This window comes from Annulohypoxylon maeteangense (assembly GCF_022496945.1).
Source record: "Annulohypoxylon maeteangense strain CBS 123835 unplaced genomic scaffold GGS22scaffold_1, whole genome shotgun sequence".
Taxonomy (NCBI): Eukaryota; Fungi; Ascomycota; class Sordariomycetes; order Xylariales; family Hypoxylaceae; genus Annulohypoxylon; species Annulohypoxylon maeteangense.
The window spans coordinates 1,527,826-1,550,873 of NW_025953248.1; the positions used below are offsets into that span (position 1 = coordinate 1,527,826).

The following is a 23,048-nucleotide window of genomic DNA, read 5'->3' on the forward strand; positions in this document are numbered from 1 at the left end:
TTACGCCCCGTTCCAGTTATCCTGCTGTTGTTGCTGCTGCTGAGCTCCTCCTCCAGGGGGTCTGTATGTACGGTAGCCAGGGTACGCCGCTCCTCCACTCGGCGTTGTCTGGACCGGGGTTGTGTTCGTAGGTCGGCTATAACCCGAACTGAAGTCAAATCCGCCAGTATTTTGGATTGGTGATACTGGTCCCGACCTGTCCGAGTATTGTTGTTCCTGTGCCGGTTGTACCAGAGGTCGGTTGGAATCGTTTGAGTATTGTCGGTAAGGCGCTGGGTGCCTGTTATAGCTGCTGGGTGTACCTGTTTGAGACCTCTGAGGATACTCAAATCCTATTTGAGGACCGGGAGATCGCATACGGGTCGGGTTATCGTACCCATAAGCTGCTCCTGGACCAGGTGATCCCATCCGAGCGGGATTGTTGTAAGCGTTGTTCACGCTCGGCGCAGTGCGGTAGCTAGGGGGAGCACCAGGAGTTCCACTACGTCCATATTCGTCATACGGTCTCGGAGTTCGCGATTGTGGATATCCCTGATCAGCCCCTCTCCCATAGCCGTTATTATATCCATTATTGTAATCCTGCTGAGGTGTTTGGCTTCTCATTACTCCAGCTGCCGCCATGCCATATCCTTGATTCGAATTATCATGTGTAGCCTGTCCGTAACCATTGTAGTCGTACTGGTCATATCCTTGCGCATTCGCCGCGTACGGATCTGTTCCAGATCGCATCGGTGCCCCATATCCGTTAGGGCCGCCTTGTGCGGGAGGCGGACCATAGGGGTTTCTATTATCAGGAGAAACAGGACTTGGCGTCGTCGGGTGGGATAGATTGTTCGCACTGAGAGCCATGTTCTGGTTCTCAGTTTTCTTCAAAGGCTCCATCTCGACGGAATCATCCTCGACCAAGACCTTCTGTGTTTGCGCGCCCTCCCAACTCGGCATGGCAGGCAAAGAGTCCGCATCCTTCTTACTATGGTCGTCAAAAATGGCATATTGAGGTACATCGGACACCGGTGCTGTTGCTGGTGCCGGGGTAAAGCTTGGCGTCATTGGTGCCTGTGAGCGATATTGCTGGTTTTCGGCATGGTGTGGAGGGACAAATGGTTCATCGAGATACTTATGTCGCTTGCCTCGAGGTGGATCACAGCATCCACAACACTCACCACAGCACTTGAGACAATAGCAACACTCGCAACAACACGAAAGGCCGCAGCAGAGACACCGAGCAATGCACCAAACGATGGAAAGAATGATCAGGCCACCAATAACGATTACAGCAATTACTGGCCACCTATTGAACGTTAGATTTATGAGATAATGCGGGTTTTGGATTGGGTTGATCGTACTTGCAAAAGCTGGCCTGCATGCAATTATCCCAACTTGAGAAGGCGGTCTTGGCGTCTTTAATATCGCCTTTGATGCCGTCAACCGTCTGACGCTTCTCAATCGCGGCAACTGCACTTCGCGCAAGCAGATTTACGAAGGCATCCCTGAAGCTCCGGTCCTGGAGACTACGCTCCATCAACACGCCGATATGCGGCATCACGTACTCCAATACAAACGTCGTTACGGTGCCGTGCTAAATGAATGTGATTTTGGAGGAATTTCGTCGTTTTTCGGGGAGATGATCGAATTGCGAATTGTTAAAGATCCATAGCATGAAAATACCGACAAATAGTGGTAAGAGTAATAATAATATCCCCAACCCGTGGGAGTAACACCTTGCTCAAAAGCAAACACGATAGACACCAACACAAATCTAAATTGGTCTTCCCAGCTCGTGAATTTCTCAGTTTAAATCAAGGGTATGACGATGTTTCGCTCGTGACTCGTTGTTTCGGCGTGGCTTTGAGGGTAAGCGTGATAATAGGGGATAATCAAAGGCGAAGTTGAACCCGCTGCCTATCCAATGAATGAAGGTATGAATATCAAAGCAATTCGATGTAGAAAAGGAGCGTAAAAACGATATAACTAGGTATATCGCCAAAAACAAAGAATCAATAATGACAGAGAAATTTCGCGCAATGGTGCGTAGGAAGAAAAAAAAAAGGTAAAGGACGCAAAGGCCTCAAGGAAGGCTGGAGAGAGGGGACAGGGAAAATTCCTAGGCTTTGCTAGGGATCGCTGTAGTAGTATGTAAATCCGCAATCTGAACGCAATAAGCGAGGTAAGAGCGCTGCAGAGCTCTGCAAGCCGTCCCTGAAAATTGTGGGGGCGTTTGGAAGAATGGCAATTCATACGCAAGTCGCAATTAACCAGCTAGATGGGATGCAGCATGGAGATTGCCTAAAACGATCCTACAATGCGCCCTAGGCAGCGGTACCTGACAAGACCAAACTTGAAGTCCCGATAAGCTTGCATTCGTCATCTAACTTTAATATTTTCTTAACTCGATAATTCTGCGTTAACGAAAAGCGATTGAACAGTCGTTTGCCAAGGCTCCGAGGTCATTGCCAATGTTTTTGTCTACTATGTCGGGTGTTTCAACCCGCTGGGCAACAATTCAGCTTTGTATCAACATTGAACATGTGGATTATATTCCTTTGTGCTCTGACTGTGGCTGGCGTCAGGATGATCCCCAAAGGCGCTTACTATGTATTACTTGAACTGCGCCCACGTCTTATTCGTATAGTCAGGCACCAGACCAATGGCAATCAGGCTATTGGTTATTTTTATACGGCGTAATACTACTATTAGAGGAACAGACCCCGCAATCAAAATCCTCAACGATGGGGTTTGTTTGCCATGCTGCCATGTTAATAGTTTGCAACTCAATCTTGACCGAACCCAGTGCAGAAAGGGTACTGAGTTTAGCAGACGATGTGGAGAGCTACATACCAGACCGAAAATGAATATCGTACGTTCACCGGTCGAGCTTAAGACGATGCAGATTTGCGGGGTTGGGTTATGCATTCTGCAATGATTAGCGTTGTTTTAACTTTGAAGAATCTCTCCCCGTGGACCCGCCGATCTGTTTCCCTTGAGATCGTCATAGAAAACTCTAGTGGGTCTAGCTGTGCATATGAACCTTCAAAACGACTAAACGTCACTTGACAATTGCCTTCTGTACCTGGCAGCCTGGATAGCTGATTGATAACAAATCAGATAGATCATACTGATGATTATGCATGAAAATATCGTCACATTTGAGATAATATTCAGTTACAGGTTGTAAAAGCCTGTGTCATTAGACAACTATCATAATAGAATGTGAACTTCACAGAGTGAAGACCTAAAGACAGTTTCCGGGATAGCCCAGAAATCAATAGGTATTATGATCAAGATACACGTAAAGTGACCTGCTTGAATGAAGGCAAATGAACGAGATTCATTCTTGCCCACCCGTGACCCTTCCCGACGACGTGCATCATCATGCAGACATACAACTTGATCATTTCCTATGCCAATCATCGTCACCAACGCCTAGTAAGCAACCGACCCTTTAACTGAACGCCTTACACCACCAAATCAATCAAGGTATGTCCGAAATTTGTCGTTCTCCACTTGTCTGTTCTCGTTGCTGATCTATCGGTTAGGCGGGGGTCCCTCGGGAGGTGCGTAGTCAGTCTTGGCGCCGCTGTTGTTGTTATTGTAGACATTCTTTGGTGGTTGCACAACACCCTCATGTTGGCCGTAGTATCCATCGTCGCGGTTGAATGTAGTTCCGGTGTACTGGCTGTCCATCGGGTAGGCCTGTCCGTACGCCGGAGGGGGAGGAGGAGGTTGGTTATTGTAGCCCTGAGGGTTGTTATAGTACGCGTTCTGGCCCCGATTTCCAGCCATCCAACCCGTGCCATACATTGGCTGAAGGCCTTGGCGTCTGCGACGGCGAGAGTTGATGCATCTAGAGTGAATGTTAATTTTCATAAATCCTTAGTCTGGCATGTGTGATTGAGTAGCTACTTACGCCCATAGGATGAAGATGGCAAGAACGAGAACGATGACTACGGCCGCGAAAATCCAGCGGCCATACCAACTCCATGCACTGTAACAGTTGCCCCATCTGTCATAGTAGTATCCATTGTTGCAATATCGCTGGCGCTTTGCCAATTGGGCGCCGACTTGATCGATGAAAGGCGCCATGTCTTTTGACGATGCGCGACGAGAATGAGTTGTGATGGTATGTGTCAGAAGTTGTTGCTGGTGGGTAAGAAGCCTTCAATTAAATGTGTTCGGATGCAGTGGTAGAGAAGTCCGTCTGAAAATGTCCGAAAGTAGAAAGGTTATCGTTTGTTGCTAGGGTATGATGCGGAATGACGTCGAGGAAGATTTAAAGTAATTTGTTTGTACTTTGTATATTGTGTGTATGAACTTTAAAGATAGGCAGTTTAATATCTACCTATGTATGTTGACAAAAAGTCGGAGTGGGATTTATTTGAAACGTTTTAGAAGAGAGGACTGCTCTTTATTGAAAAAGAGCGGTCTTAAGAGAATGAACACGCAATGCGATGCATGACACGGCTGGAAGTTGCCGGCTACCGGTTTGGGATGGATCTTACTTGGCGCGGCAGGCGGGAATGGCTTCTATGGAATTATCATTGTGTGTCAGTGGTGCCAATTAGCTGCCAATGGTGGCTGTGTACGCGTGTTAGAGGGCCTGACCTTGACATATCTTGTACCACTTTTGTACTTTACTTACATATTTATATGGGAAGATACATGATACTCATATTACATAATTTTACATTTGTGCTAGCAAGTGCAAGGTTTATGTAGTGTTCGTGCCGACCAGCTGGTTGAAAGCTTGCTAATGAACTTTCCAGAATGGAGCCCTGGAGCTTTTGGGGCAGAGCTGGGCAGAGCAAAAGTCAATTGGTCCTTCGCTTGCACAGCTCTTCAAAACTCTATTCCGAATTCCAAATATTAAAGCTTTTCGCAACGAGATACCGTATTTGCGTATTCATTGATCTTTTTGTTTAAATCACCTGTTTAGCTGCTCGTGGCTTGGGCGTGAGATGACGAATTATAGCCAGATCCATCCTTAGCTCCGCAATCAAGGCTGAGCAAGTCACAGCAACAATGGAATAAGTCAAATCCGAGAAATACAAATTCCCTCGCGTCGCATCTTCTAGACTATTTGGAAACCGTCTCAGACATCGAAGCTATCCTGTTACAGTCTCATAAAGGATGACCTCAGTTCCGACATAGGACTATCTTCTCATCTCACTTTCAGGGTTGGGGTAGCTATGATGATTATCGGTCGCTTAGACCTCGATGATATCTAAAAGAAGACAAAGCGCGATATTTGTTTCTATGAGCTCCAAGCGTATGGTTCTTGATCGATACCTACCCTTGGCTGCCATGTCGGGTTTTACAAAACAACATGATTACAGTCGCGGGGGATTTGCGATCATCTACATTTTCTTTTCCCTGAAGTAAACACTTCGGTCTCGCTTCTTCTCTCAGGAATACATCCTTGTCTTATATTACTAACGACACTTTCTGTTATGTCTATGCACGCTTTTCCATTCCTTTTCCGGCATCGTATACATGGGAGCAGGACTACCTGGACTACCTAGTAAGTGCCGATGTCTGACTCTGACGTTATGATATTCGAGGCACCTTACAAGCAAGTACCTCCCTCCTATGGTATTCGCAATAGGATCGTTTTTACCATAATCGAATAATCATCGGGTAAGTAGGTTACCATTATGAAAGAATATTCCAATTCAAACAATACTACCCAAGGTAGATATATTGATAAGTATCTGATTTCTCCTTCTCGACAAACTCCGAATTGATTTCTGGGTAGTGTCTTTTTTGACCAGGATCTTGTGCTCAGCTAGTCTAGAACCCGAGATTTGACGATCAGTTGCTGAGTTGAAGGGGACGGAGGGCAGCAGGTCCGCTAGCTAATGACATGCGGCCACGTCAAAAATCTCCGTAGATTCATTATCATGGACCCATGGCATGCCGCCCATCTCAACACACACAACTGCAACTGTAGCAGCAACCTCGCCCGAGAAGAGAAATATGAACGAACAACACAGCACACAACCAGACAACCAAATAAAACAAAAGTACATGACTCGCTCGTAAGATCTCTACCTGCCGTAGATGTAACTCGTGCATACCACTTGACTGGTAGCCGCGAACCCAATTTTCGTCCAAATGCATCCATGAATACATACATCCCATACCCACATGCTCCCTGCTGAGGTACCTGAAGTCCACGTTGCGCTGTCCATAGTCGCCTTGTGAGCCAATCATTCCCCTCCCATCGCCTCGCTGGAGGGTTTGCCAACTCATCATCGCATCAAATGTGGTCTGTGTGTAGCCTTCAAGTATCGCTATTCCTGCACCTCTCTTGTCGCCGGCGCTTTTCTCCTTTCCCTTCCTTCTCTTCGTGCTGTCCTGATCCTAGTTTGGTATGCAAATGGTCTTTACCTTTTATCTATTCCTTGTTCTCGCAAATTTGACCCTTTTGTCTTGCCTGTGTTGGGCTACCGACGCCATCTCGAGCTGCATATTTGTCACACACCTTACTAGGGCGACTTAAGGAATCCTCCGGCGCCACGCTGGGCGCATATTTTTTTTCTCTTTCGCGCCCTCAATTTTCGCTAATTGTCTCTTCATACGTGTCAAACAGGAGTGCATATAACTCCGTCGAGCATGCCTTCTAGGTTTGAGTGAAGTCGTCAAGTCATGATTGATTTGGTCATAAATGCACCTAACTACACCAATGCTTCCTTGCCCGCCCTGCTTGCATATTTGGACGTCTAGCAGTGTTCGCCGTCGCAACCTTCAAAAATTGACAAGATATTCCAGCCGAAGAAAATAAAAATAAAAGGAAAAAGAACATGTCGGATGTTATCCTGACCCTTCTAGCACTTCGAGTTCCGAAACCGTCGACTCCATCTCCGATGGCTATGCAGTATTTGAGTCGAGCAGACGAGGCATATGAAATGAAAGGGGATACTGGAGGGTGGCGCCCGAGATGTCGAAGGCATACTGATGTTACATCCACCTCCAGATTTAAGCTCGCGAGAGATGATTTATATATTAGGTCGTCGCCGGCCGGAAGTTGAACCGTCTTTTACATCCCATGATATCATTAGCGTCGTGAAAATGCTTCGAAAGTGTCGCAAGGGCAGCGAGACGATACCCCGGTGGCCGGAGAAATAAAAAGAACAGAAGTCAAGTGTTGCGTAAAGAGAGTTCATCTGTTCGCCCACTTCATGAGCCATTGGATTACCGCGTCTAGGTTGGTTTCCTCCTTTGCACTAATTCCGTAGCAGGAAACCTCGCGATGTCCTATACTCTTAAGGTCTAGAGCGTCTATGAGCTCGTCCACGCTGAGCTTAATATGGAGATCAGACTTATTGCCTAGCACGAGCAACGGGATCCCTTCGAGACTCGGCTGCGACATGAGGGAATGAAGTTCTTCCTTTGCCATGGGCAGTAGGTCTTGGTCAGCGATGTCTACGATGAACACGATCGCATTCACTCCGCGACAGTACCTCTCCCACATCGGCCGAAAACGAGGTTGACCGCCCAAGTCCCAGCATTTGAGTGTCACATGGCCACGTTGTACGCGCTTCATATTGAAACCGACAGTGGGAATAGAGCTACACGACCTGTTAGCCGACCCGATGTCTATCATACCGACGCCTGACGATGTGACGAGTTTATCAACGCTATTAGTGAAGGTCTCGTGCTTACTCGATCGTAAATTCTCCACCCTGGAAAAAAAAAGAAACAAGATCGTTAGCGACGCTTATAAATTAGGTGGATGAAGACTTCGGGTACTTACCGATAAGACGCGAAGCAGAGAGGTCTTCCCAGCATTCTGCAGACCTATCATCGTGACATCCATTTCAGTCGCCCTAGTTGGGGTCGTTAGTGCGATGTTCTGCCAGTAAGAAAGTTGACGACGTCGCGATGCAGAATGCGCATGCAGGTACGGCGGTGAGCGGCACAATCTCGCGACCCCGCGCTGGGGCGCAGCTTTCGTGGACTCACCAGAACGTTCTGAGCAACCAGTCATACACTTTTCGGAATAGTCCTGCCATCATGTCCAAATTTACAGGTAATCGTGTCTAATCAGTAGCAAAACGTGAGAGCTCTTGGATCGCCGGTATCGTAGAAATCGAGGATGTTTTGTAGGTCCACGCAAGGCTGGGCGGTTAGAAAAAAATACACGCGGTGGACGCAAAGAGATGATTGAGGGTTTGTCTCAAACAAAAGCTTTAAATAGTTTGCGCTTCGGCTTGCTTGCTGAAATTAGGAATAAAATGTCTCGTATGACGATGAGCTGCGATGTCTTCGCTCGTAGCGCTCACGGCGGGTTCGTCGGCCCCAGGCGCAAATTGCGTTCGGTGAATGCGAACTGTCTAGGTAGCTTCTAGCGGTGGTGAAGGTACATGCAGCATTTGATGAAAGATAGAAGCGGGATGGACGGTGACGCCTTGGACGGAGGGTCACAATTCCCCACCACGGAAGATCGCACAAGCTGTTATGAACTTATGATGCCCCGTGCCTTCAACTGGGACGTGACCAAGTGGGAGGGATAGAAGGCCGACCTTGCATCTGAACGGACAGCGGCTAGAAAGACTGGGGTTTCATTCGTCTGTTTCGACAAGGCCAGTCAATTTCGAACCACAATAATCCAAATGGGCTAAAAATTGATAGTGGTAGGATGTAGTAGGTAAGGTTGGTACTGTGCTGTGGACAAGACTACACAGCAAAAAAGGAAATGGATATTAATGTGCGCGCGGGATAGGAAACTTGACCGGCGGGAACAAGATTGGAGAGCTGCGAGTATGGGGAATTAGCTATTGAACGGCCCGTTGCGAAGGTTGCGAGGGTTTCGTACACGGACAACCCTTGGAGGTATCGTCCTGATCCCAGAGGTCCCAGGCTGCTAGTCTCGTAGCTTGATGGGAAACAGATGTAAGACTTGCCTAGCTAGTAGGTCTGCAGGCGATAGCAGAATAGGTTGCCGTATAGAAGTTGGGGATAGAACGAAAGCAGTAAGGGCTTATGCTCTCTTCTGTGGGGAGCACTGTAAAATAACGGTAATCAGACTTTCCTTATGCTCTCCTCGCAACTTTACGCCTCGAGGTTTTCCCGAACTGCTACTCTAGCCGCCTCGGAGACCCGTCACCTGCTCGGGCGGGTAAGGTATCCAAAACTCCCCCACACTCAGCAAGCAGCTAAACGTATCGGGCCTGTAATGCTTTACGTATTTCTTCGCTGAGTAGATGATTTGTTTCCACCAGCGGTAGTATACTTAGCTAGCTCCCCTTTGCGTCAAGGTGTAACAACGAAGGAGTACGCTGTATGAAGAGATTAAGTAACTTTCAACGAAATTATTTAGGACGATATTGCGGTAAATTCAACTTTCGGCAGCACGGTGCGAGCGATCACGGGGGAGGGAGAGGAGAAGGCGGCGGTGCTTTGGTACCTTGACCGGAGTACTGGACGGAGATCGGCTTGTTTGTAGCAAAAGAGTTAAGTCGAGAATGGTAGGCTATGGTTTGAGGTCCCAGAAGTGGTCGGGTCTTTCAGATGCAGGTAGTGAACAACCTCAAGCGAGGTCAGATGCGGCGGGTCAGAAGTAGAGAAGATAGGTAAGTTGTAGACTGGGTAGAATCCAGGACCAAGAGATCAAAGATTGGTACTTACCAATTACCACCAGACGAATTCGGATTTGGGCCAAGGCGAGGCAGCCTGCGGGATGCAAGCAGCACGGCAGGTAGCTTTGAGGTCGGGGTTGGGCTGCAAGACTGGTGCAAGATGACAGCAATAATAACCATATACGTCGCACCTCGTGCTTAGGGAAGATATGAGTGGTTGAGAATTGTTTAAAACAGAACAGGACTATCGTATTAAACACAGGGTAGCTCTGATAACCTGTGTATATCTATCGCAATGACGACAAGCTCGATCTTGAAGTTTTCAAACTTTCTTGAAGAAAATGAGGAAGAGATTGAATTAGAAGTTTCTATAGAGCAAAATATTATAAAATATCGAGCTGAAACCCACCAAAAAGTCATAAACTTAAAAGCCATTAAGGAAGCAGCTCGATATGTACATAACTTTGAGCCAATTCGTACCTTTCACTTACAAAGTCTGCAACCCCAACCAACACAATTGCATAACTGCCTTTTATGTACCTTTGTACCTCCAATGCCGACGTCTAGGCAGATCGAAATGGAACTTAAAGAGCGCGCTAACTAGGTACGTAAGTCCATCTGATAAAAGCTTATCGATAGGTCGTCATGTGATAAAGGTGGGGGCTGAACCTTGAAATCTTTTGGACGATAAGGTTTTTTTTTTCAAAGTTCAAAGCTATCATTTTTTCAAAGATGGCTTCGCAAACGTGAACTCAATTCGTGAGGCATCTGACATTAAATTTCAATTGACGCAGAGTCTTTCTTTCGCTGCTAACATGGCACCGCAGCCAACCAGCACAAGCTGGGATCACGAATATAATACTCTTCGCCGAGAGAAGCTATTTAGGGAACCGCCGACAGATCATTCTGCGTACCCTCTATTACAACAAGCTGTCAATCCACATATCGAGTCTTTCGATGCGCTTTTCGGCAACGATGGTCTAATCGCACACGGCCTTGCCGACATTGGCACAAAATTGTTTCTAGATGGAGACGAGCGCGCTCCACCAGCTGGGAAGAACAAGCTGAAGATCAGATACAAAGGCATACACCTCCAAAAGTCGCAACTCCCGCCTACCAATAAATTCGCTGTCAAAAACAGAGAGATTCTTCCCGCAGAATGTAGAGAACGGCATGTGTCATACAGGGGAAAGATTTCTGCTACTTTTGAGTATAGAATAAATGATGGAGATCCGAAAGAGTTCACTCGAGAGATTGGCCAGCTCCCAATCATGGTAAAGGTAAGACCCAAGACTCTTGACAATCCACTTATGGCGAGCCTGTTTTCTAAACTGAACTCTAGTCGATGCATTGCCATCTTAGGGACAACAGCCCAGCCCAATTGGTTTCGCGCAAAGAAGAATCGGAAGAACTAGGTGGCTATTTTGTCATCAATGGCATCGAGAAGATAATACGACTTCTCCTGGTCAACCGAAGAAACTTCCCCTTAGCAATCAACCGTCCAAGTTTCACCAATCGTGGTCCTGCGTATACCCCTTACGGCATCATCGTTAGATCAGTACGACCAGACGAAACTTCCCAAACGAACGTTCTTCATTACTTAAATGACGGAAATGTTACCTTTCGCTTCTCTTGGAGGAAGAACGAATACCTAGTCCCGGTTATGATGATCTTAAAGGCACTGGTGGAAACTAATGATAGAGAAATATTCGAAGGCCTAATTGGATCCCCCGATTCGAAGGGGATTCTAAACACATTCCTCACGGATCGCGTCGAGCTCTTACTACGGACTTACAAGACCTATGGACTCTACACAATGGCACAAACCCGGTCATACCTTGGGGAGAAATTTCGACCAGTATTGGGTGTATCTGATACTTTATCCCACTATGAAGTCGGCACCGAGTTTTTGCGGCGAATTGTGCTTGTTCACCTTGGCAATATGAATGTCACTGAAGGACAGGATTCGGACAAATTTCGTATGCTCTTATTTATGACCAGAAAGCTCTATGCCTTAGTTGCTGGAGACTGTGCGGTGGACAACCCCGATGCAGCGCAGAACCAAGAGATTCTCCTAGGCGGATTTCTGTACGGCATGATAATTAAGGAGCGGTTGGATGAACTGCTTTCGGTTGGTCTTCGCAGTGCCCTTCGAGACTATTTTAGGAAGTACCCTGCAAGGTCATTTACTTCGGAAGAATTTGGGAAAGATTTCCCCATCAAACTCTTCCAGAAAACTAATGAGAACGTCGGCAATGCTTTAGAATATTTTATGTCAACCGGTAATCTATCGAGTCCGTCTGGTCTGGATCTACAACAAGTATCAGGTTTCACCGTTGTTGCGGAGAAGCTCAATTTCCTTCGTTTCATAAGCCATTTCCGCATGGTTCATCGTGGAAGTTTCTTCGCTCAATTAAAGACTACGACTGTACGAAAGTTGTTACCCGAATCTTGGGGTTTCCTTTGCCCTGTCCACACACCAGATGGTTCCCCTTGTGGCCTACTCAACCATCTGGCACATAAGTGTAAGATCATGACTAAGTCGCTTGATGTTTCAACGATCCCGCAGCTAGCTGCCGAACTTGGTGTCGTCGATACTTCATCTGCCGCTACGGATGAAAGCGTCGTAGTAATGCTGAACGGGAGGATCCTTGGATGGTGTCACCCGTCCGAGTCACGCAGAATAGCGGACACATTTCGGTACTGGAAAGTCGAGGGTTCTCATGGCATCCCTGTCCATCTCGAGATCGGTCATGTACCGTCATCCAATGGAGGATCTTACCCCGGCATATATATGTCTTCCGAAGCGTCCAGAATGGTGAGGCCGACGAAATACCTTCCCTTAGAGAAAGAGGATTTTGTCGGCCCCCTTGAGCAACCGTATATGTCGATTGCTTGTACGGAGCAGGAGGTCGTGTCCGGAGAATCTACACATGTCGAATTTGACCCTACGAACATACTTTCGATATTGGCGAATATGACTCCCTTTTCCGACTTTAACCAATCTCCTAGAAATATGTATCAATGTCAGATGGGTAAGCAGACAATGGGAACCCCGGGCGCCGCATTAGCCCACCGGACGGACAACAAAATGTATCGTATCCAGACTGGCCAGACACCTATTGTTAGATCACCACTACACAATGCATATGGCTTCGATAATTTTCCTAACGGCATGAATGCGGTTGTCGCCGTCATATCATACACGGGATATGATATGGACGACGCCATGATTCTAAACAAGTCTGCCCACGAACGAGGTTTCGGGTATGGGACCATCTACAAGACTAAAAAGTACACTCTTAAGGAAGAAAGTCGTACAAGAGCAGCTAAGAATGTGACTAAGATGTTTGGCTTTGCTCCAGGCAGCGTTGTGAAGGCATGGACGCAGACAATGTTGGACGAAGACGGGCTTCCTCATGTCGGACGGATGGTTCAGGAAGGCGACGTCATATTTGCCTACCACACGGTCTCTGCAGATTATAGTGGTAATTTGGTAAACCGAGATGGTGTCACCAAGTACGAAAAGTACAAGGACTCAGAACAAGGATTCATCGAAGAAGTGCGAATAATCGGCAGTGAGCAAGGTAACGAGCCTGCCCAAACAATCTCGATCAAATTCCGCGTTCCCCGATCACCAGTTATCGGAGACAAGTTCTCGTCTCGTCATGGCCAAAAGGGTGTAGCTTCGCAAAAATGGCCGTCCGTGGATATGCCATTCTCGGAGTCCGGTATCCAGCCCGATATTATCATCAACCCTCATGCCTTCCCCTCTCGAATGACAATCGGTATGTTTGTCGAATCACTAGCAGGAAAGGCAGGCGCACTTCATGGGTTGGCGCAAGACTCAACACCCTTCCGCTTCGACGAGGAGAATACAGCGGCCGATTTCTTCGGCCACCAGCTCATGAAAGCCGGATACAATTACCACGGGAATGAGCCAATGTATTCGGGAATTACAGGTGAGGAGTTAGGTGCAGACATCTACATAGGTGTTGTGTATTACCAACGATTACGACACATGGTAAACGACAAATATCAAGTAAGAACCACGGGCCCGGTTGTCGCAACAACAGGCCAACCAATCAAGGGCAGAAAACGGGGAGGTGGTATTCGTGTAGGAGAAATGGAGAGAGATGCTCTGCTAGCACACGGCACAGCGTTCCTTCTCCAGGACCGTCTCCTCAACTGTTCGGATTACTCCCCGTCCTGGATCTGCCGTAGATGCGGCTCCTTTTTGTCGATCCAACCGACAGTATCTCCTTTCGTTGGCAGGAAGAAGACGGCGAGTGTGGTTCGATGTCGCAACTGTGCGACACGCCTTGATCGGATTAATGACGTTGATTTGACTAAGTTGGCCGGTGAAATATGGGAAGATGGTCAAGGGAACCAATGGGTTGGAGGCGAAGACACTACGAAAGTAGCAGTTCCCGGTGCTCTGAAGTATCTGGACGTTGAGCTAGCTGCTATGGGTGTCAAGCTAAAATACCGAGTTGACCCGAAGGATGCTCCGCGAAAAGGCCCGCTGCTACAGAAAAACTGGGAAGGTATTTCAGCAGTGAAGAAAACAAACGGTCTCCCCCCCGCTATAAAGGCCGCGTAGACATATCGCCAGGTATACATTCAAAAAGTTATTACGGGATGGCATTGGGTGGAGTTAAGAGGTTTCCGGCCTTCGGTTTTGGGAATAGACAATCCTGGTAGTGATACAGAGGAGTCTAATTGAATTTAATGAACGACGCACAATGGTTTCCTTCAAGTGTCTTGGGATTAATCATATCGTCAGAGGGGCAGTGATGCAGGTAACCGTGGCGATGTCTCAGAATGGCTGTATGTTGTGTATCACACATATCCATGGATCCCTACCAACGCCGATTGTCGTGCACCGCGCCGCCCGTGAGAAAGATTTGCCTGGCTATAGAGAGGCCCTTCATTTAAGATATTCCCGTTTATGCGGTATTGGGAGATTAGAATCGGAGGTAAGTAGCTAATTTCCTTCAAACACTAATCGATTTTCTAGTTTCTATCATGAATAGAGAACCCGTCCTAAGATGAGGTGGCTTCATTCACGAATACTAGATTTGACTATGGCCGCCGGATTATGGAACCACCTACGCCTGATCAAGTGTTCAATGTTTGTAACAATGAATAAGCTCAGTCGTCGGTAAAAAGACAACAGCGAGATAACGAGATCGCATCGAGTCGCCATTTCCTAAAATACCTAAGTACTGGTCAATGCACACAGGAAACTACAACATTGGGTAGGAAGCTACTTCGACATAGAACTCCGAAGGTCTTGACTTCCTCTTGTCCTATTTTTCTTTCTTTTAATCAATCATACATAATACTTCATACATATTCCCTCTTACCTCCCTAGCATATGAAAAGAACGGCCTAACACAGTTCCTTTGGTTTCTTTCTCTTCGTCAAGAAGATAAATTAGTTAGGTATATCTTGCCTTGAATAATTTCTTCTCAACTCCTTCTTCAAATCCCTTCCCTCTAATATTTCCAATCTGCGTTGTACAGCCCTGCAGTACCATTCTGTGCGTCTTTTAGTAATCCCCGGGATCGACCGTTCTAGCTTTTGTCGACGGCTCGCTATGTCGCTCGTTCGTAAGATCTGCCTCGTCATATGTTTTTTATTCTCTATAGCCGTTGCCGATCTCGTTCACCTCGGGCAATATGACTACGGGTTTAATGCTGATGTCCGCCTTCGAAAACGGGATCCCGTCCAGTCCCGTATCGTCACTGGCGTTCCCCGTCTCGATGGCAAAGCACAGCCGCGGCCAGATATTCGAGACTTGCAGAAGGATGAAGACAAGTGGAACTTGTACATCCTCGCTCTCAGTTGGATGCAGTTCACCGATCAAGAGAAACCTTTCTCGTGGTACCAGATTACAGGTATGTAGCAAAGAGTAAGACCAGTCATATTATATTCTAACTCTATGCTAGGCATTCATGGTGCTCCAGCACTGACATGGGCAGACGTCGATCCGACTCCTGGCAATGAGCATAGCGGGTACTGTACTCATGTGTCTATTCTCTTCCCCACATGGCATAGACCCTACCTTGCTCTATACGAGGTACACTGAAAGAATCTCATTTATCCCGTCTATGACCGTTGTTGTTGCCTACCTACAAAACATAATGCTAATTATTCTATGCCTGGTCTCAGCAAGTATTGTACAATATTGTTCAGTATATTGCCTCGCTATATCCACCAGATCGTCGGGGTCGCATTCAGGAAGTTGCAACAGCTTTTCGAATTCCATACTGGGACTGGGCCGCCGTTCCACCAGAGGGAGTTAGTGTCCTCCCGCTGAGTGTTGGTGGTTCACCATCTATCAATATATCCGGGCCAAATGGTATCCAAACAATCGCAAACCCCTTATTCAGCTACGTATTCAGGCCATTTAACGCATCGACTTTTCCTGACTTTCCAGTAAGTTGAACTTCTACGAGGATGAATACTATAAACTAATGATGGGCCACGAAAGTACAACACATGGACAGAGACAAAGCGAGCACCACGTCCAATAAACAGTGCTAACGCAACATCTAATAATTCATTCGTGGCACATGCGCTAGACGTCCATCTGCCAAGTTTCCAACAACGTTTATATAACCTGTTCTCTAATTACCCAAACTATACGACCTTTAGCAACGAAGCTTGGATTCCTAATGGAAACAATGGCACCTACGATTCCGTCGAATCTCTCCATGACGCAATCCACACCGTAGGAGGGGGCGTTTATGGACATCTTGCCATCATAGCTTATTCGGGATTCGATCCACTCTTTTGGCTACATCATACCAATGTCGACAGGATCTTTGCAATGTGGCAATTGCTTCATAACGACACATATGTTGCTCCTCAATCTGCTGTTTACTCTTCCCATACAACATCTCCGGGAGAAATCGAAGACTCTCAGACTCCCCTTACACCATTCTTCTCCAATGAAACACATTTCTGGACATCAGATATGGTCCGAGACCATGAGATCTTCAATTATACCTACCCCGAGGTAGTCAACAAGAGTCGCACGGAACTTGTTACCACTATCAATAGGCTTTATGGAAACTTCAGTCCGTCTGCTATGCTCACGAGGCCAGGTGGGAGTCACCAACATGGCAAGAAACATGAAACAAATATAAGTAGCCGGGGCCTATACGCAGCGAATGGGTTATCTTGGAATAGTCAAACATCGGCTCGTCCTGCCATGAATACCGTTTTCGTCAATGGAAGGTATCGTGAGTGGATTGCAAACATAAGAGTCAAGAAGCACGCAATGGGTGGTTCCTTTTCCATCCACCTTTTCATAGGAGAAGTCCCATCTGACCCGCTGTCATGGCCGATAGCCCCCAGCCTAGTCGGCACGCTAGGAGTCTTCGCCCATAGAGGCATGCATAGCATGCACTCTGATCGAAAGATTACAGGAACGGTTCCAATGACCTCGGCGTTGATGAATTTGGTGGCATCTGGACAGGTGCCGAGTTTACATACAGATGATGTTGAACCGTTCCTTAAGTCTAATCTCGAAATACGAATTTCCCTCGCCAATGGCAAGACAGTCGATGTTCATGAAGTAGACGGGCTATATATACAGATTGTTAGCTCGATGGTAAAGGCGCCGAGATCAGAAGACGTACTTTCGGAATGGGGTAAAATCGAACCTCATTTTGATCTATTTTCATAAGAAACATATGCTTCAGACGGTCTATAGAGGGATTGGCCATGTTGTATGTGGTGGATTTCCTATAGCAGCACCCTTGAGACCTGACTAGGTAGAATATTTTGATGTAATTCGATTATAGTTTCGTTGCTTTTGTTAAAACCTAATAGACAAATCACATCTCTTCTCTACATACCTATACGTGGATGCGGCAAAGTAGGTAACTGGTTAATGGCCGCTTACTGTCAAGATGCAGGTATCGTTTTTAAACTAAACTCTTGCACCCTATGTCGTCATAAAATCATCTGTTGGCGTAATAGTCCAAAGGTCGGCATCATTTGTCAATTCCTATCTGTATTCCTATTATGGTAATGTACTTGTTTTTGATTGGGGGTTATTTTGGTGGAGCCATCCTTTTGTAGGGGGCCAGGGGATCTAAATACCAAGTACCACAACATCACCTCTCAATTATTAATAACTTTCCAATTCTAACTCAAGTTATCATATATGTAGTTTCTCATGTTGAAATACATAATTAAAGGCCAATTGGAAATCTCACCATAATGGCGAGATGATCTTTGGAATAAAGAACTCGATGAGTCTGTGGCGAAGACTACACGAACATACCCAACAGCTATTACAGGCGAATAAAATGCGAATTGCTTGTTAGGATCTCCTTGAGGATAACTATCGTAAATATCTTGACTTTCCTCTTTCACTCGACATAACTAACTACCGAAATAGGTAGGCGAATGCTTATGATACTGGTCGGCGTAATAGCCCGTGATATTTATATCTGAGAGTTAATTCGCAGATACCATTTCGAGCAATGCACCGAACGCCACCGCCTTTGCTTTTTGAATTCGTCGGTCTTCCACAAGAAAATTTGCGAGCTATCAAGCTTGGATATTAAACGCTATTAACAAGTGTAAACATGGACGATATCTATTCATGGTTACCTTCTCGCGTGCCCGGAGATTATATCAAACCATATATATTGAAACTCGTTTCGATAGAACAAAGGACATCGGTCCGATCGATTGGCTTGCAGTTAAGGTTTCAGCCCTAAGAAGATCTTCGACCTACTCAGTCATGACCTCAATTTAACGGCTGCACGGTGTGTTTGAAGAGACACTGCATTAGCTCGAGGTTTATGGGAGCATTAGACTCGAGACGCTAATTGATAGAGAGTAGGTAATGTTGCGTAGGTGGTTGAATGGCGTTGAGACGGCGACGCCACCCGGTAAGCCAGTCTATGCCAAAATCTACCAATAGGGGATGGTCCGTGGGGATTTGATTCCAAGACTCGATCGACCTCATCCGCAATAGATGATGAATAGTGCATAATTAGGAGTCTGACACAGCCTCAAAACATTTCATGATATTTCATGATATCTTCCCAACTGTAAACTCAAACTAATGTAAGATAGAAAACGCATCCATCATGTCACGGAATCCCCCGGACCCCTACCGGCTCCCGGCGAATGAACCAGATCTATATTCCGCACTGCATAAGGCATTGTTTATTGATCACCTTCCCGATCTGGTAGGTACTGTGCTACGACGTACCTTGTAGGGGCTGGAAACACAACTGTTCACCGTTAACCGTTGACAGTTGACACGAGACCTTCACATGAAACTTTCCGCGATTCTAATTCCAAGGTATTCGAAGTCTATACTCAAGGTAGCTTAGCTAGGTGCTTAGCTAGGTCAACATTTCGGTCTATGATAAAGGGTAGCTGGTTGTCAAAGAACTAGCCCCTGAAATCCCCCGAAGTGGGCTGATAGATATCTTGACCGCAGTACTAGGTATGTACTTACCGTATATTAGTTGTGCAAATAGTACCAACTCTGTAGTATGACTAGTCGTGACGTTTGCTGGTCACAGACTTCCTTCAAACCCGTTCCGTCTCGCCGTCTCCCCATCTCGGGATATGACGATAGAAACGTGCAAGGGAAGTCGTAAGTGTTGAATTTTTCGCTATTTATTTCTTATTCGCGTCTTCCCATCCGTCTTGGGGTACAACTGCCAAGTCTTAAACCTTATCGTAGGGAGGCATGGACTCGAGATGGAATGTGTCAAGGATATCCCTGCTTCCCCGATGCCTTGGGACCCCTCTCCACCCATTCCACTTGTAACCCCACGCGCGAATCTCGCCCAATGATGGACTTTAATTTGTGGACCTTCATTCTGCTTATCTCTTGTTGCTTACTTGTTTTTGCTATGTAACACGAACCTCCCGAATTGTGTTATCGTCTTCCCAAAAGTTTCCCTTTCAGCCTTTCTACCTTCGCTGTCCTCCATTCCCATTCTATCTAATTCACCGGAACTAAAGACTTTACCAAAGTACCTAGCTGACGAAGTCCGTTAGAAGTGGTTTCGAAAGTCGTCAAGACCGAATCCAGCTCATCCAGCTCTTATTTAGCCTTCCCCGTGGCGTCGATGTTGCCAATGCTGGATACGTAGAGTCAAGGCTGGCTGGTTGGCTGAAGCCAATCGCCCCCCGTCATCCGACAGATAATGTATGTACGCATAGTACATACGCATAGTACATACGCATAGTACTATGCGTATGTATCTCTCCGGGGTGGTCGGACTCGATCCCTGCTCCTATCGAAATCGCTGAGCTACCATTTGTAGTTCACCGATTTTGAGGCGGGCACAGAGCGGTATTCCTGCAGGTCATGCCCTTGCTTGTTAAGTGGCTGATCTCTGTGTCCTATGTAATCTCCCCATATGGAAGGGGACCTCATATCATCAGACGTCAATGGTCAATGTACATACGTACATGTACGACGCTGATCGGTAATATGGCCAGCTAGCAATAAAACTCTTACTCTGTACCGGGTCTACGGGCGCTGGGGCGTCGACGTTGGCTACGAGATTTAGACTTGCCGACATACGATCCCATTTAGCTGCTCTTCATTTTGATATGATTGATAGGCGCATCGATTGACCTAAACTAGAGTAATTTACTGTCTTAGAATTGCTTCTTCTTTTAAACTACTAACAGCTAGTAGTTTTACTACCGCGCCCTTTGCATAAACTTATTCTTGGCCCCCCGGCTCCTTTTAGTGATAGAAGAATCCGACCTAGGGTATTTGATCTAGACTCCGTCTCGATTCTTCCAGGACCACTTCCCTTGCGACTCTAACCAACTTCTTGACACTCTTTTAACCTTATTAACTTCTTCATATGTGAAGCCGGCTGCCCTTTCGACCTCGTGATTCCAGTCGCTACGAAGGCTCATCGCCGAGCTGCTTATCAACATGGTCGTACTCGAGGGCGTCGATCTCGACGCGTTGGACTATGTAATTAAATTCCCTTATAATGGAACGGGTGCTACTGGCGGCGATTCGTTGACCGAAGACTTGAATATATGGTACGAGGTTAGTTGATGCATTCAAATGCGCCCAAAACAAGCCGAAGATCGATTGAGTCTAACAGGATGGATGGTATAGAGTGGTGATATCGCCTGGATGATCACGTCCACAGCTCTCGTGCTGCTTATGATCCCAGGAGTCGGGTAAGAAACCACACCATAACCTATAGTTAACTTGGAGAGTCTATAAACTTACAACAATAAAGCTTCTTCTATTCTGGTCTCGCGCGTCGCAAATCGGCCTTGTCTCTAATATGGCTCTCCGTCATGGCTACGGCCGTTACCACATTCCAATGGTTCTTCTGGGGTTACTCGTTGACTTTCTCTCACACTGCGTCTTCATATATTGGAGACTTAACCAATATCGGATTCAAAGATGTACTGGGTCAGCCCTCGGTCGGTTCTCCGAGAATCCCGGACCTGCTCTTCGCCGTCTACCAGGGCATGTTCTCGGCTATTACCGTAGCTCTCGCGACAGGAGCTGTAGCTGAGCGAGGTCGCATGCTACCGTGTGTCATCTTTATGTTCATCTGGTCCACGATAATCTACGACCCAATTGCTTGTTGGACTTGGAACCCTTCCGGATGGTCTAACAAAATGGGTGGACTCGATTTTGCAGGTGGCACCCCGGTCCATATTGCTTCTGGCACAGCTGCCCTTGCATGTTAGTTTAAATGATCGCCCGTGGTCTCACTTGTCAGCACTAATATGCGTCCTTGCAGATTCGATGATGCTCGGAAAACGACGTGGTCACGGTACCCACGAACTGAACTACCGACCGCACAACGTCACCCACATCGTCGTCGGCACAGTATTTCTGTGGGTCGGTTGGTTCGGTTTCAATGCTGGAAGTGCGCTCTCGGCGAATTTACGCGCTGTCATGGCTGCGGTTGTAACAAATTTAGCTGCTTGTGTCGGCGGAATTACATGGTGTGTGCTCGATTACAGGCTAGAGGGCAAGTGGTCAACGGTTGGATTCTGTTCGGGAGTTGTAGCCGGTCTTGTGGCGATTACCCCTGGATCAGGTAAGTTATTCGTCGCTATGTTGAAGAGACATGTCTGACTTGTCCAAGGTTACGTTCCAGCCTGGGCTGCAGTAATTTACGGCGTTCTAGGGGCTGGCTTTGCCAACTATGCTACCAAGCTCAAGTTCCTCGTACGAATTGACGACGCTTTGGATATCTTCGCCGTACACGCTGTTGGTGGTTTTGTGGGAAATATCTGCACCGCCTTCTTTGCTGCCGACTATATTGCGCATCTCGATGGATATAGTGTGATTCAAGGCGGTTGGGTTAACCAACACTGGATTCAGCTGGCATACCAACTGGCTGATTCTATTTGCGGAGGGTGCTATTCATTTGTTGGAACATGCATAATCTGCTTCCTTCTCAACCTGATTCCTGGTCTCCAACTCCGAGCGACCGAAGAAGCCGAGATTCTGGGTATCGACGATGCGGAAATCGGCGAATTTGCCTACGATTACGTCGAGCTCACGAGAGAGGTTCTCAATGATATTGAAGGTGGTGACGCCAACAGCCGATATTCTGCTGATGCGGGAAACTCGTTTGACCCCCGTGAGAAGAACAGCATCCCTCTAATGGATTCTCGCGGGTATCCTGGACAGGCCTCTTCATCGGCAACTTAGTCTAGGTCTTGGTCTGGAGGTCTATTTGTATGATACGGAATTAATTCACTATGTTTTCGTGTCCCTATAATAAAGGGGAAATGAGGAATGGCGGCGTGTATTTCGCTCGCTTATGCGATATCTGGAGAGGCGCTTCGGAGTTACAGAACCCGTACGAAAGATTTATACCCTCGGCGTCAGTATACCGAACAAAACCAAACCCTACGTACTTGATGCCATTTTCAAGCACATGTCTATGTATCTAATGAGACTGGGAGTCGTTTTCTGATGCGATTAAAAAGACTGGGCGCTCTTTCAAGTCGATAGGTCAATATCAGTACTTATAAGGTACTTTGAAATCCAAATGAAACCTGCCTGAATACATGTGATTGTGAAGTATAATCGGCGAAAATATAGTAAACGAATTTAAAAACATTCACGACATTATATCGGTCTACTTCATCAATTAATTTACAGGTATCAATAAAAGAGTGTCTTGTCTTTTCTATTTGAAACTATCTGAGTTGTGTAGGTCGTGGTACCATGGCTGCATGAGGTAAAATTAAAAAGACCGACTTTTACTCAGCGCATCCGTATCATCGTCTTCTTTCTTTTATGGCTTTTATATTTCTGCCCCTTGTCACAAAAACCATCTGACCTAGAACTTCATGTAGGGCCTAGGTACCAGGTAATGAGTGTAAAAATTGAAGCCATTGAAGCTACTCCGGAGTATTGTAGAGAACGCCAAGAGCCACTATACTTAAATAAGCAAAGTGGAATTTTCCTAA

The 23,048-nt window shown here is 46.6% G+C and overlaps 6 protein-coding genes across 6 annotated transcripts; 3 read left to right on the forward strand and 3 right to left on the reverse strand.

Moving 5' to 3' along the window:
• Positions 1-1,543, reverse strand: GGS22DRAFT_183261 (uncharacterized protein; the record flags this gene model as incomplete). The annotated part of the gene is made up of 2 exons (XM_047964070.1): positions 1-1,291; positions 1,347-1,543. The coding sequence occupies 2 exons, from the start codon at positions 1,541-1,543 to the stop codon at positions 1-3; spliced, it is 1,488 nt and encodes a 495-aa protein (XP_047823746.1).
• A 1,619-nt stretch (positions 1,544-3,162) lies between these two features.
• On the reverse strand, positions 3,163-4,399 carry GGS22DRAFT_149488 (chitin synthesis regulation, resistance to congo red-domain-containing protein). Its single transcript, XM_047959147.1, has 2 exons — positions 3,908-4,399; positions 3,163-3,844 (listed from the first exon to the last, which is right to left on the reverse strand). Exons 1-2 carry the CDS (start codon positions 4,081-4,083, stop codon positions 3,526-3,528), a joined length of 495 nt encoding a protein of 164 aa, XP_047823747.1. The 5' UTR covers positions 4,084-4,399; the 3' UTR covers positions 3,163-3,525.
• A 2,694-nt stretch (positions 4,400-7,093) lies between these two features.
• Positions 7,094-8,450, reverse strand: GGS22DRAFT_5954 (P-loop containing nucleoside triphosphate hydrolase protein). The gene is made up of 4 exons (XM_047967496.1): positions 7,963-8,450; positions 7,754-7,826; positions 7,663-7,682; positions 7,094-7,568 (listed from the first exon to the last, which is right to left on the reverse strand). The coding sequence occupies exons 1-4, from the start codon at positions 8,013-8,015 to the stop codon at positions 7,160-7,162; spliced, it is 555 nt and encodes a 184-aa protein (XP_047823748.1). The 5' UTR covers positions 8,016-8,450; the 3' UTR covers positions 7,094-7,159.
• Positions 8,451-10,314: 1,864 nt separating this feature from the next.
• On the forward strand, positions 10,315-14,475 carry GGS22DRAFT_149502 (DNA-directed RNA polymerase I subunit RPA2). Its single transcript, XM_047959148.1, has 2 exons — positions 10,315-10,858; positions 10,921-14,475. Exons 1-2 carry the CDS (start codon positions 10,394-10,396, stop codon positions 14,179-14,181), a joined length of 3,726 nt encoding a protein of 1,241 aa, XP_047823749.1. The 5' UTR covers positions 10,315-10,393; the 3' UTR covers positions 14,182-14,475.
• Positions 14,476-15,180: 705 nt separating this feature from the next.
• Positions 15,181-17,277, forward strand: GGS22DRAFT_183265 (Di-copper centre-containing protein; the record flags this gene model as incomplete). The annotated part of the gene is made up of 4 exons (XM_047964071.1): positions 15,181-15,481; positions 15,533-15,663; positions 15,756-16,022; positions 16,078-17,277. The coding sequence occupies 4 exons, from the start codon at positions 15,181-15,183 to the stop codon at positions 17,275-17,277; spliced, it is 1,899 nt and encodes a 632-aa protein (XP_047823750.1).
• Positions 17,278-20,300: 3,023 nt separating this feature from the next.
• GGS22DRAFT_6000 (ammonium transporter) lies at positions 20,301-22,441 on the forward strand. Its single transcript, XM_047967515.1, has 5 exons — positions 20,301-20,643; positions 20,716-20,780; positions 20,843-21,300; positions 21,359-21,661; positions 21,710-22,441. The coding sequence occupies exons 1-5, from the start codon at positions 20,524-20,526 to the stop codon at positions 22,279-22,281; spliced, it is 1,518 nt and encodes a 505-aa protein (XP_047823751.1). The 5' UTR covers positions 20,301-20,523; the 3' UTR covers positions 22,282-22,441.
• The last annotated feature ends 607 nt before the right edge of the window (positions 22,442-23,048 follow it).